General features: G+C 42.2%; 2 protein-coding genes across 3 annotated transcripts in view; both read left to right on the forward strand.

Moving 5' to 3' along the window:
* The first annotated feature begins 3,781 nt into the window (after nucleotides 1-3,781).
* On the forward strand, nucleotides 3,782-11,020 carry LOC308296500 (uncharacterized protein). Of its 2 annotated transcripts, none has more exons than XM_080739786.1 (3): nucleotides 3,782-3,998; nucleotides 5,337-5,458; nucleotides 7,444-11,020. In XM_080739786.1, the coding sequence occupies exon 3, from the start codon at nucleotides 7,573-7,575 to the stop codon at nucleotides 9,193-9,195; it is 1,623 nt and encodes a 540-aa protein (XP_080595912.1). In that variant the 5' UTR covers nucleotides 3,782-3,998; nucleotides 5,337-5,458; nucleotides 7,444-7,572; the 3' UTR covers nucleotides 9,196-11,020. The 2 variants fall into 2 exon arrangements, with proteins under 2 accessions (XP_080595912.1, XP_080595913.1); XM_080739787.1 differs by lacking the exon at nucleotides 3,782-3,998 and adding an exon at nucleotides 4,901-5,016.
* Nucleotides 11,021-13,534: 2,514 nt separating this feature from the next.
* ftr14l (finTRIM family, member 14-like) overlaps nucleotides 13,535-14,728 on the forward strand; it is a gene marked incomplete at both ends in the record, with an annotated part of 20,886 nt that continues 19,692 nt past the window's right edge. Inside the window, one exon of the mRNA XM_080740858.1 lies at nucleotides 13,535-13,613. Within this exon, the coding sequence (XP_080596984.1) occupies nucleotides 13,535-13,613 (79 nt within the window). The remainder of the gene's footprint in view (nucleotides 13,614-14,728) is intronic.

Genomic DNA, 14,728 nt, shown 5'->3' on the forward strand with positions numbered 1-14,728 from the left:
CATGAAACTGTACCTTTTCCTATGCAAACTTCTAATAAAGTCTTCAATCAATTCAATCAATCAAATAGGCTACTATTTTTAACAACATAGTAAGCGTAATTTTGACGAAGGCATTGATTATTTCTTTCTCTCTCTCTCTCTCTCTCTCTCTCTCTCTCTCTCTCTCTCTCTCTCTCTCTCTATATATATATATATATATATATATATATATATATATATATATATATATATGGATATCATAGATGATTTGCTTCATGTCATATTCTTTGGCTTATTTCTGAATCTACTTTAAAGGAGTAGTTCACCCCCAAATTGACTTTTTTTTCTATTGATTACTCATGCCATGGAGAGTAGAGTTCAATAATATTTTTTGTTTTTTTGTCGCATTCCTTAGACAAAAATGTGATAACAATAAATTTACCCCCATCCGGAATCAATGGGGTAAATTTACTCGAATCAAATTTTTGTCTTATAGGAATGTGACAAAAAACTAAAAAAATATTATTGAACTCTACTCTCCATGGCATGAGTAATCAATAGAAAAAGTCATTTTGGGGTGAACTACTCCTTTAACATATCTTATGGCCAACGGTGACACCATGTGGACGTTTTGAGGAATACATCACGAGTGAAGGTTACAGTATGGTGGCAAACTTCTCAACCCACTCATGATTTATTCCTCAAAACGTCCACATGATTTGATTTGGGACCCAAGTCCCAACTCTCATAAAGCTTGCTTGTTGATAATTTCGCCCAACTAGAAAATTCGCATTGACAAATTCTGTCAGTCTGTCTGTCTGTAGGGGACGGGTTATGTTTAGAATGTGCTACTGTAGCCTAATGCAGCAGTGTGGTAGGAATAAGGTCAATTAAATTAAACAAATACTGCAAAATAAAAGGCCCTGTAAGAACACATATATTAATAATTAATCAATCAGTTCATGACTGTTGAAACTGAGCTGGAAGAAATATGAAAAGTCAGACAGACAGACAGACAGACAGACAGAGATATAGAGATATATATTTTTTTCATCCCTGTAACAAATAAATCCACTTAGATCTAGCCATCTGCACTTGATCAGACAGGGTGGACATTATATATTTTCAATTAAAATAGGCTATAAATATAACAATCTTCTATCACCCGTAAATATGAACATACATCTACTGCCTATGAATGACATGTATGTACAGACTATCAACAGTGTTTAGATATGAAACTATTATATTGCAGCTGGCTTACAGTATTGGGCATGGGCATATAGTAGTCTATCAATATGGATATAATGAGTACTTATACAATCATTAGTTAAACATTTATACCAGTTGTCCTTAACAGGTAACTGTTCTAATCTGTAGTGCAGTCGTTTCTGGACCCCAGCAAAATACACTGCCACCTTTTTCCCTTTTCTCCTTATAGCTATTTTATTTGTTGATGACATAATGTGTTCATGCTATGCACTGTTGCAGTAAGGGCGGACCACAATGATAATTAATTTATCCATCAATTTCTGGAAATACGGGTTTTGCAGCAACTAGCTAATTGTAGAAGTATTGGGCCTTACATTTAATTATAAAATATGATATGTATTTGACCCCTGATTTCTAAAAAATTAAAATACAAAATAAATAAATAAATGTGTCCAGAAATACCTAGTGCCCAGCGCTCTGGTTACCCCAGAGGAGGATGAGTCTGGCTGCTAGCTCTTCATGGTGGGGATGATGGGATGAGTTCATCAGGATGGCGTCCAGCCGCATCCTCGTCCTCCCCTCCACTACCACCACCACAGGCTGTTCAGTGTAACTTCACTATGGACTGAATACTCACCTCTTCAGACTCCACCCTGAACCCTTACCTGCTTATTGTATTGATGTATTATATTACCTGCTTGTTGCGGGTGGCTCTGCTAAATGCCTAAATTTTAAATTGTAAATTGAGATAGCTAGCCATCCTCACCAGCTTGTTCAGTTTCTTAGTGTCTCCCATTACAAAGTGCCATGACAGTAAAGACATGTCATCTGTTACAGACATCGGGTAGAAGAAAATCTGTAGCAGCCTGTGTTGCACACATTGAAGACCTGTATTCTCCTCAAGGAGAACAACTTCCCTTCCTTGCTGTAGACTCGCACCCATCCAAACCTTTTTCAAAGGGGGGCCACATTAGAAAATATTAAAACTCCCAAGGGCCAACTCTATCTCCTGACATAATGTACTTTCGGTCTAACCATAATAACAAAGTCACATAAATAATATGCATGCATTTAAACGATTTTATTTAACTACCATCATCAACATTTAATATCAATGGTCTTTTGTCAGGTGTGTGCTCTGAATAAAATAACCCAGCCTTTTTTCACATTACCAAATGCAACCAGACATGCAAGGTAAAAAATACAATAAAATAGCCTTTCTTTGACCCCTTCATGATGAGACAACAGGAAACAACCCTGACAAATGATACTCTGGGGAAATTGTTTGACGGTGCTGGTGGGCTGTTTATAACCGGCCTACAATGTAAGAATGAAGCTTTGGGCCGTATACGTTTTGGCCCCCGGGCCGCACTTTGGACACCCCTGTTGTAGGGCCTCGGTGTTGTTGTCACTCTCTCTCATCCCTTTACTTCATCTTTCCATGAACATGTGGCTCTCAAAGTGGGGGTCCTGCGGGTTCTAGGTGTCCCCTGCTAAATGATAGTTAGGAACCAAATGGACCCATTAAGCTCTGGCAACTGCTCGCCCCCAAAACAAACACGCACCCATTCTTTTGCATTCTTGTATTTGTTTTACTGAGAATATTTTAGGTTTAGGCATAGCTTTACTGACGTTAAGATTAGTAATAAGGTTAGGTTAGGCATAGTTTTACTGAGGTTACGTTTAGGAATAAGGTTAGGTTTAGGCTAGCTCTGGCCTAGCATTAGTGGAGTTCTAACTCTATGGACCAGAGATAGGTTTAGGCATAGATTTTGGCTACTGAGGATAGGTAGGTTTAAACATTGATTTACTGAGTAAATCTATGCCTATACCAACTTCACTACATCCAGGTAAATAACTGGTGGTGACCGCTGTGGACCGTTATGGAATAAACTCCCTGTCGCGCTTAGAACTACAGACTCACTCCCTAGCTTCCGCCGTGGACTGAAGACTCACCTCTTCAGACTCCACCTAAACCCATAGCACTACTGTATAACACTCCCCTTCCCTCAATGACCATACATGAAGCCAGCATTTTTAGGTTTTAGAAAAGTTTTTTACTGATTAGGTGCATGGTCTACGTATATTATTGTTTTTCTAGATTGATATTTCTATGCATTGTTATATGTTGATGTACTGACATATTATCTTGCTTATTATTTTGATGTAAAATACCTGTTTATTGTAAGTCACTTTGGATTAAAAACATCTGCTAAATGCGTGCCTAAATTGTCAATTGTTCTGAGGTCGCAGTATGCCTGGATTTAACCCGGGGAGAGTGTGATTTGGAGCGAGCGTTTGTGTATTCGTCTGTAATTCTTAGAGTGTACAAATGGAATCGATAGACAGGTCTGTAACACCAAACTGGGTGCATGGCAAAGTTTGAGAACCCCTAGTACCATAATTGAAGATACTTGGGTGCCCGCCCCTATGCTATAGGCGGCGATAGCGAGTAATGTGCGAATGGCAATGGTTCACTTAAGTACCGCGCTGGCTCGATCGTTGGCGCCAGATGAGCTGTGGCGCCAGAGAGGGAGAGAGACACATCCACAGAGGAAGAGAGAGAGTGTGACACCCAGAGGAAGAGAGACCCAGACGGAGAGGAAGAGAGAGAGACACCGTGGTGCTCACAGACAGACATCCAAGCAGCAGTTCAGCTTCCATCCAGACTAAACCGAGTCCCACTAAAAACTCACTCAGCTCCTCCTCGGAGTCACAAAGCAAAGCACCCAAAGCGATTCCTTGTTTACCACCAACAACAACAATCAAAGAAGTACTCACTTCTTCTTGGGGGGGAAACGTACAAGGTGGGTGTTGTTGTAAGACGCATAAATACACTTAAGTGTGTTGATTTAATAACACTAGATCGTCTTTGTTTTAACACTTTCTGAGGAACGGATTATTAGTTAACGAGAAGCGTTTACGTAGCGACGTTGAGAGGCATAGCAGTGACTATAAAGCCAACTTCGTATGTTTATTTTTTTGTTTTTTTACTTGTTTTTGTTGTTGATGCTGCAGAAATAACTCGATCAATTGGATGTCAACGCATGTTCATTACGAAACGTTGCTGGGGGGGAGTTTGTCCATCCTTTCAACGTTATGGCATTAAGATAACTTTATATAAAGAAGTAAAAAAAGGCAAGGATCGGGAGGAGAACGAACCCAGCCTGCCCGGCCGGCCCGCGGCCCTGGAGGGCAGGGATGTGTGGTGGAGGATGTACTCACTGATGTCCAAAACTAAACGATTATACGACTTGTACCGTTTCGATCGCTGTTGTTTTATAGTGATCAGGCTCGTTCACATTGATCAGGAAGCACATCGATCACCATCATCGCGTCCGATCTTGGGAAGTGGCCGAAGGAAAGGTCCTGTTTCCCCACAGTGTTTTCAGAACCTTTCCGCTCAATGTGTTGTGTTTTAACACAAAGCTTCGCGTCTGTGATCAGTGTGATGACCCATCGGTTCGTTTACAACGTCATAGTGATGGCAAAAACGTCACGTCGACACTTTCGTGGTCGACAATCGCGTCATTTTCTGCGATCGCGACGCAGTACGCAGTGAGTCCATACGGTAGGTTGGGGGGGTTAGCTTTAGTGATTAGCCCCGGCTGTGCTGTAGTAGCATCAGAGCTTAGCCTGCTGCTGTGTTGCCTTGTTGGCTAGTTAGCCTGTGCTGGTGGCTAGTTAGCATTAGCCACATTAGCCCAGCAGCGGGCCTACACGGTGTGTTGTGTTGCTTCTATCGTCTATCGAGGAGGACGCAGTGTCGCATCGAAGCTTCGCCCTCTCCAAGGCTATCCGCCGCTCGAACGACGTTTAAAACCCGTAAGTTGGTTGTTAAGGTCGGATTGGGCTTGCTAATGTACCATGTTTTACCGTTCTGTGGTGTTTTTTTGTGCGTTTTTCGCGTTACGCAAGCCGGGCTCGGTTTGCTGCTGTTCCCGTTCCCGGGCTTTTGGGGGTGAACGCAACGAACGAGCGTCGTCTTCGCGTTAGCCATCTTTGTTTCCTGCTACTACCAGCGCAGGCTCTGGTTTATCCTAAAGTTATTGTATTCTTATCGTTTTATACGTGTTATCAATTCATATTATTTTATTTTAAAGTTCTTTAAGTTGTCCTGTTGCTTGTTATCTGTCCTTTTATAGAGTTTAAAGCCTACAACGAGCTGCAGCAACAAGAGGCTTAGAGGAGCTTAATGCTGCTGGGAGTGGACGCTGTTGTTGCTGGATATCATCAGTCTGACCGAGAAGAAGCACTTCAAGCCCAGGTCAGTGTCTTATTATTAACCTTATTAGTGTTAACATGACGGCCAGGAATACAATTGCAGTTTTAAATAATACCGAATGTTAATGTGTTTTTTATGTATTCGAGTCAAAAAAGAAAAAAGAGCGTCTCGAGACGACGACGAATGTCTGCGCTGCACTACGACTAGCCCTTCTCTTAGCTTAGCTTCTCCTCCCAGCGTTAAACCGTTTATTTTCTGCAAACTGTGGTCTGAATGACTTGTTTTGTTGTTTGCCGTTCAGACAAAGCCGTGGGGTCGTGTTTGCAGTTTAAACAACCGTTCCCCGGAGCCTTTTTCTGGGGTATTGGGTTGGCTCACTAAGATTAAAGGGCGGAAGCTAACTGTTGCTAACGTTAGCATGCTGAGCTTCGCTCGGCAGCCATCTTAGGTTGACATCATGTCATGTTGGCTCTGCTAGCTGAAGGAACAAGATGGCTATGTGAGTGTTAACGCCGCTGCGCACACGTTCCGATCCTCCCTTCCTTCCGCGTTGCTTTATTGTGACAAACGTGAGTAAAGAGATGCCGATCTGAACGGATCACTTATCATCTTTCAGATCGTTTTTGAGCTCGCTTGTTGTTGTTTTGGTTAAGCTGCTAGTTGCATGCTAAATGAAGCTAGTTAGCGCGCTAAATGAGCCAACGCATTAGCGGCTAACACAATGCTGTTGTGTCGTTAACCAGTTCCCCCCCACCACAGTCTGCTAACTAGCGGCTATGAGAGGCTATTTGTAGCTGTTAGGGTTGCTACTAGCCGTCATCAAACTGATTAGTGCTGGTGTTTACACTGTTGTTTGTGTTATGATGGTAGTTTTGGAGATGATCTAACAAAACGACCAACCATTAACCAACACCCATTGTTCTCAACATGCATCCAGTTGCGTTGCGTTCGCCCCCGGTGCCCTGCCACGTGTTTGTGCATTAAGAAGGCAGATTCAGGTAGCCCACATCAGTCCTTAGCTGGTCCACTGGTGCTCCTCTTGTGCGCTAAGTTGGCTAGCCATGCGATGTGATCACGTAGCTTTGCTAGGTGGTATGTTTTATGCTATCAGTCTGGCAATGAACCACACAGGGATATCCATAATTTATATTATATGTTCTGTCATCCGCATTAATCGTGTGGTTGTGAGGTGTCCACCTGCGTGCACATGAGACATTTGTTCTGCCCTTATGTCTCATTGAGTCTCTTATTTTGTATGTCTTTTTTACATTTTGCGCGTCTTTCAAAGATAACACCATATGGGCAGGTTCTCTCAGTGCGTGCATGGCTATTGGCTGCAGTAAACGGCCACTTAGGGGAAGGGTTAGTGATGTATCTTTCAATGTTAATTGAGATATTAACTGGTGTATGCTTTAATTGGGTGTGTCATGGCTTTCTGGTGGAGTTTGAGAGCTCAGATATAAATTGCAAATGTTCACCCCATTCCTTAGCAGTGGGACTTACTTTATATTTGGTTAATTGTGTTTTCTACAGTACATTTGTATTTAGCAGCATTGACAAAACATTACATTGCACCACTATTATCTTTGTCACAGATTATATGTGGTTAATTGTGTTTTCTACAGTACGAACATTTATATTTAGCAGTATTGACAAAACATTACATTGTGCCACTATTATCTTCACACATTAATTAAACACAGATTAAACCTGTATTTTGCACAGATTCAGAAACTGTATTGCATACCTAGTTCACATATTGTACATTTAAACACATTCATAGACAATGAGTGACTTACAATAAGCAAGGTACTGTAACATAGCATGCATGTGATGGTTATTTTAGTGTATGCACCTTATTGTTCCCCTTTTGCATACTCCGATTTATGCTCCCAAACATTAAGTTTACTTGTGGTAACGTTTCGAGCCTAACGGCTCTTCATCAGACGCTGCTCCCCTTTTGCATTCTGTCATGTAAGGTACACTAATTTTTGTATTTTTTCCCTTCCTCTTCTCCCCTCTTGCAGGTCGCTTGCTGACAAAGGCACAGGTGCTCCCGAGAGTGCAGCCGAGCAGAGAGCTCAAGAACCCGATTCTTCTTAAAAAAGTTAGCATCCGGCCTAAAAACGGAGGTCGTAGGGTTGGAATGTGTGCTCATGGCCGAGTCGGAGACTGAATGTGACACTCCGGGCCTTGACACACTTGGGTCGGAGTGTGTCATTGCCCACAGTCAGGTCGACCTTCACTATGGAGCAGAAACGGAGATTATGACAGAAGAAAAAGGCCGGTTGGAGCTGGAGATACACAGCTCTGATCTGGCTAAGATCCAGGGGCTGGGGCCTGTACACTGTGTCGAGGCCATCGTGGCAGAGTCCGACCACGATTACACCAAGGTGGACTATACGGAGGCGCACTGCTACACGACCCATGAGATAAAGACCTCGCCGCACGAGGCGCTACTGGGCGAGGTGTTGCTGAGGGCGGAGGGTGAGCACATGGTCAAAGTCGAGTCCGACCACGGAGGGGAGCTGACCGTGGAGTCTGAGAACGGCGTGATCATACACGAAGCCCACGGCCTCCAGTGCAACGAGTGCGGGGAGATCTTTGGCAGCATCGCCGATCTCCACCAGCACTTTGAGATCCACAAAGACCTCAACCCGTACATATGTGTCCACTGCGGCGAGAGCTTTGCGGTGGAGGCCAGCCTCAAGCAGCACATGAAGATCCACATGAAAGAGAAGCCCTACCAGCCCACGGGCGTCGAGATGGTCGGCAAATGTTCCTCCGTCATGGACGCCTTTGGTCTCAAGTCTCACCAGATGATCCACTTGCCGGAGAAGCCCCACAGGTGCTCGGAGTGCGGCAAGAGCTTTGCGGCCGCCATCACCCTAAGAGAGCACATGAAGCTGCATTCGGAGGACAAGCCCTACAAGTGCACGCAGTGTAGGAAGAGCTTCGTTCGCAGGAGGCATCTGAAAAAGCACCAGGAGCTCCACGCACGCGAGAAGCCCTTCACCTGCGGCCAGTGTGGAAAGGGCTTCGCCACGGCCTCCAACCTGAAACAGCACCAGAAGACTCACGCCGGCGCCACGAGCGAAAAGCCGCACCAGTGCCCGCAGTGTGGGAAGTGCTTCGCGGCCGCCGCCACCTTGAGGGAGCACCAGCGGATCCACTCCGGGGAGAAGCCTTACAAATGCAACCAGTGCAGGAAGAGCTTTGTCCGCAAGCGCCACCTCAAAAAGCACCAGCTGGTCCACTCCGGAGGCAAGCCCTACCGGTGCTCCCAGTGCGACAAAGGCTTCAACCACTCGTCCTCTCTCTCGCGACACCACAAGACCCACCTGCAGAACATGTACCCGACGCCCAACACGCCCACCAAGGGCTTCTACAAGCGGGGGGTGCACCAGGGCGAGAAGCCCTACATGTGCAACCACTGCGAAAAGGGCTTCAATCATTCCTCCTCGCTGTCTCGCCACCAAAGAGTCCACTCCGACGCCAAGGCCTACACGTGCGGCCGCTGCGGGAAGCGATTCACGCACTCCTCGTCCCTCGCCAGACACCAGAGGGTTCACATGGAGGAGAACAAGCAGCAACAGCAGCAGCAGCAGCAGCAGCAGTTCAGCCCCATGCCCGTACAGAAGGTGTTCCTTCCCACGCCCGTCAAGCGCCGGGATTCAGTCATGTCCTCGGACAAGCCATACAGGTGCTCCCAGTGTGGCAAAGGCTTTAACCATTCATCCTCTCTTTCCCGGCATCATAGGATTCACATAGATCAGTGAGACCGTTAGCCATTATTCCTCCTATCCCCCACCATCCTGCGCGCACAGTACACCATTTCTGTTTCACCAATTTCCAGCTTTGATCATAGTCACGGCAAACATCAGGACTACCCTTAGTTTAGTAGTGGTTATAGGCCAACACATTGCAACGTTCTAAATAGACGACTTTACAACAAATGGACAATGTCTCTTTCTTTAAGAGGAGGAGGCCTGACCCGCGGAACTGTTTGGCGCTGCTCATAGCCGGATATGTTTGTTGGTTGACACAGAAACCCAGGACATTGTGCTTCAGTTTGAAGAGGTTGTGACAATAGATGTGTATAAACCTGTACACTTGTTTGTGGATTGTACCTAACTTTGCTCTAGGACCTCTTTTGGACGCTTTTAAAAGTTATTTGATAAAACTAGATGATACAATGTTGCCCAAATACAAGGAGAAAAAAAAGAAGATTAAGAAAGAAAAAACTTTCCCCTCCAGGGTGTTCTTTATGAATTTGAATCCAGTTAATGTTGGGCTGGTTATGCAGAAGGTGATCAAGAGGTATATTAGGCTGATTTCATTAAATCAGCCATTTCTTCTCGGCCCAAAATCCATGTAAAGCAGATTAAAAAAAAAGAAAGAATCTTATGTAAATACTGAATTTTCTTTTCATTGTTTTGTGTATAGTTGACTAGTGTGCTGTTCTGTTCCAGAAAATTACATTTTTGATGGTAAGATCTGTCTCCACCCTTATACCTTTTTGTTTTCTGTTAAGCATTTTGAGTTTTTTTTTGTTTCAAGACCTTTTCAGGACATGTTGCAGTGGCTCTCTCTTAACAGACAGATCTAGGATTTGGGCGCTACCAGCTTCTATATTTATCAGGTTGTTTTTGGTATGTCTATGATGGGTTGGCACTGCTGAATAGGCTGTATATAGAGAGAAAATACTGGCCCAGATCATGGTTATGTCACGGGATGTGATATTAAGTCGTAAAATAAAGATCCTGGGTAGCATATTCAAACAGTGACCTGTGTCCTTATTATTTACTGACCATTTCCCTCTTGTTTTGCAGCACCAGATGTACATTAAATGCAATGACGCTACTTTTATTGCTTAGGAGACTAATTCAACTTAACCATGTATAAAATATAGTTGACCAGTATTCGTGTCCTACAAAATATCATTACTCGGGACAAACGGATCAGTTGTGCATACTAATAATACAATTTAAAAAAGATAAACTACAGGAAAAAAGCTTGCTTTTACTGGACTTACAGATTTTTTTTTCAAAGGGGGATTGCGCTCAATTTACTGTTGTGTGTAAAATATCTTTTACAAACGGATGTATTTTTTTAGATATGGTTTGGGTCATATGAAAGGGAATGAGAGATAACCGCTATGGGAGTGAAATTATGGTGAGCAATATGTTCATTTTCTTTGGATAACAATTGTACTTCAGACTGTAGCATATAGGTTTCTTCCTTGTGTTAGATAGGTGCCTTATTGCATGCTATGTAGACATGTATGCTGAGCTAATTGGGGGGCAAACGAGAAAAAAGGTTAAGATTTTCACCAATTCCTTTTGTTCTTACCCGTACTAACTTACCCCACATTTTAATTTGAAGTCACTGAGAACTATTACTTTATTGCTTTTATGTATACTACCATGTGTTTTCACTGTTACAACCATTATTGTCTTTGATTTCTTTTCTTTTCTTCCCCCAATATTTGTTCAATGGACTCATTGTAGAGAATATTGTATAATTCATCCATATAGGCTTCTCCTTTAAGGGCAAACCTTGTAACATCTCTTCCCAACTGCTGAGTGGCACATTATATGGATAAATAAAAAAAAGAATTGACTCTCCCTTGGTGTTTTTGGACTGCATTTGATTTTATGGATGTATGAATTATTCCTTGGTGAACTAAAGAGACACATTGAAGCCTTTGCATCAAAACAATTTGTGAGAATGACCATAAATGGAAAAGAATACAGTTTAATGAAAATTGCTGAACAAGTATTTGACTACTGGTGTTGTAAACTTCTGAGGGCATCCGTATTTCTCAACATGACCACTTGGTGTCGCTGTTGTCCATAAGAATTATAAAATCAAACGTCACCGTCTCTAGCAGAGAATCCATAGAAAATCAGAATATAGGTTCCTGTCGCCAACAATACGCCATACTATTGTACATTGTTGTCAGAAATATGCCGCTGTGTTGTAAATAAGCCACACTGTCCTCAAAATCAGTTCTATGTTTGTTGTATAAACTAGAAATGACGCTTTAATACTGCGTTTCCGTTCCAATGCACAGTGGCTGCTATAGTGAGTGAAGATGGGGATGTGCTTTACTGTTTTTTATTGCAGGATCCCCATTAGGTTCCACAAAGTGGTCGCCAGTCCTCCTGGGGTCCTCAAATATAAAGATAGACAGATAGATGCACAGGTGGCAGGGGTAGCATTTGATTGGGCCAGCCCGGTTATTGATTAATAATAATGATAATGATAAAATCCTACTGGAAAAAAGGCCCCCAATTGACCCCAATGAAACAAGCCCAAAAGCTTTCTTGACCTTGTTGTATCCAGTGAACTGCCTACTGTCATGAAACTTGAACTTTTCCTGTAGGCCTATGCTAATAATGACTTCAATCAGTCAACATTTATTGAATAATCTAGCTATAATATTGAGTTCCCATTCCCATACGGATTTATCATTTGCATACCAGAGGCATTAATGTAAAAAAAAGGTGGTGTATGAAATGAAAGCCTCCCAGATACAAGGCGTTAATACGATGACGTCATGAATGGTGCTCTCTCTGTGATCTCTGCTCTTATCTTCCCTGCAGGAAGGAGTTAACGAGCATAGTTTTGTCCTCCCTTTCTCAAACCCATCACCCTGTCATGTGCGTGAACTTGGGATATAACACGTAAGCAAGCTGTGACGCTTAAATGGAAAGTTACATTATTTGTTACATAGTTTGTTTTGCAGCTACATGCTAATTTAATTGTTTTATTGACTTAAGTAGGCTACTTTGCAGATCATGAGAAGCACCGTTTTTATTCAGTGTTTCATAATGCTCATAATGCAGTAGGCCTATACTGCCATACTGGTGACAGTAGATTTAGTGGTGACAATTTGTTGATCTATGCTTGACTCAGTCGCAACTCAAGGATTCTCTGCCTGGTATCATTTCCATAGGTGTACCAAGTTAACCATACCCCCCCCCCCTCCTTCCCCCATGACAACACCTTGGCACCACGCTTGACAGACTCTCAGTTACAAACTGTCCAATCCATACAATGTCAATTTAAGGCCCCACTTTGAGAAGCTTTATAGCTATAGTTATATGAGATACATAAAGTGGTTCCTGTGTAAATGCTGTATTAAGGCTGTCTAGGAACTCCTTTTAGTTGACCGTGTACCAGTGATTTGTGCTGTAATGAAACTGTACTTTTTTCTATTGCAAACTGCTAATAAACTCTAATAAAGAGAGAGAGAGAGACAGAGACAGATAGATCATTTGAATTGAACATACAATATTTAAAAGGACTTATCATGTGTTGGAGTTGTTATTGATAACAGTCAATCTAAAATGTGAACCAGACTATGCTGCAAGCCAAAACGACTGGAAGCCACATACGTTTAGTTTTTGGATCTGTTTGTTGTATGTGATGTGTAACTTTGAGTCCTTGCACTCCCATACATTATTGTTGATGTTTTTGTGTTGTCAATCTTGATTGTTAGGCTATAAATGTGCTTTATAAATCAAGTTTCATTTGATTTGATTCATATTATTTAGCAGTATGATATTTTAAATATTAACCATTTTGTCAAATCTTAATCTGAAAACTACTAACTAAAGCGGTCAAATAAAATGTAGTGAAGTAGAAAGTATAAATATTCCCATAGTTATAAGGTAGCAGAAACTGAACTTAAGTACAGTTACTTGAGTAAATACACCTAGTCACTCAAATTCCACAACTGATTGTAGCATTCCTTTTGTCTTAATGCTCTCGTGGAAGGCGTTGCAGGTGCTGTCAGGTGTTGAGCCTCACCCAGATATACTGGTTTGACCAACATAGTAAAACCTCATAGCTGACATTCTATCACACATGCTTCAGTCTCCCAGTTTCACTGAAACTGTCAACATCTCTAGAGAGAGAGAGAGAGAGAGAACCCACCCTGTCCCTCTCTATTTTAGGTTCCTCACTGGTTCTCTTTGGTTGATCTTTTTGTGTTGTCTTCAGCTGTGGAATAAGTGCATTCTTCTTGTTCTTTTTGGCATTTTCACAACTGATCTACCACCAACTTCAACCCGGGGATCCATCTGTTAACACCTTCCACTGCAGGACAAGATGTCTCACCATGCCAGCACCCTGGACCTGGACGCCAGATACAGCACCCTGGAGACCTCTACCTCTAGGCGCTCCACAGGTAAGCAATGGCTATTATTACATAATCTGCCTGATCGCACGTTTTATGCAATTATGCGATATTATTTTGGCATAATCGTCTGAATTGTTTTCCAATTATTCTGTATGAATTAATCTGTTGAAAAAGATAGCTGATGTACCAGCTTGTGAGCTTGTAGGTCGACTATTTTAAACATCTAAACGTTTTGAATGTAGGCCTATAAAATGATTAAGTACAATTTTGAGGTCATTCGACTTTACTTGAGTATTTCGAGTTTCCAATACTTTTACTTCTACTCCACTACATCTGGGATCCAAATATTGTACTTTTACTCGCTACATTTATTTGAAAACTTTAGTTACTAGTTACAGTTGCAGATATAAATTATTATATTATTATAAAACATACACTAACGACTTTAGCCCTAATTTATACCTAGGCTATTTGAAAATAGACGATCTATAAGCTGACAGGGAGCTTGTAGATCTGCTATTTTCAAACATTTCGTACTTTTACTTTTGTACTTTAGAAACGGATGGCCTGTTTTGGCCATAGTACATTATTTGTTTTGATTAATGGCACAGGTCATTGTCTGTCATTTATGTGCTAATGTTTAAGTGTACAACTTTTGGTTTTACAAAGCCAAAGTAAGAGGCAAGCAGAAATGTAATTTCCATTTTGTAGGCCTATCTTCCATTTGTTCAATGCCCAACACCACAATGAAATCGTTCATCACGATCATTAGTACGACATCGACTATAAACTATTCTCATTTTCAAATGGTTTATTGGGGCTCCTTAAAATAAAAATAGCATGTTTTGTTCCCCCCCTCGTCTCTTACCAAATTTGTCTTACCATACAACCGTCATACCAATAATTAAAACCAATAATTTAAGCAGCTCTATTCTTAACAATGAACAACATTTGTAGAGTGACATAGGCTACTGTAATAGCAGTGACTGAGGTAACAGGCTGTAAAACAAAGCCACGTGACAGCTGTGTAAGTTAACACACGTGAGCGAGTATGTATGTCTGCAACTGGTCGTGGCCCTCATCCAGTCACCTTTCGCCCCGTGCGGCCCTCACTCCCAAATGAGTTTTGACGCCCCTGAACAACCCTGCCTAGTGCCTATAGA

This window comes from Nannobrachium achirus (assembly GCF_963921795.1).
Source record: "Nannobrachium achirus genome assembly, chromosome: 13".
NCBI classification, from domain to species: Eukaryota; Metazoa; Chordata; class Actinopteri; order Myctophiformes; family Myctophidae; genus Nannobrachium; species Nannobrachium achirus.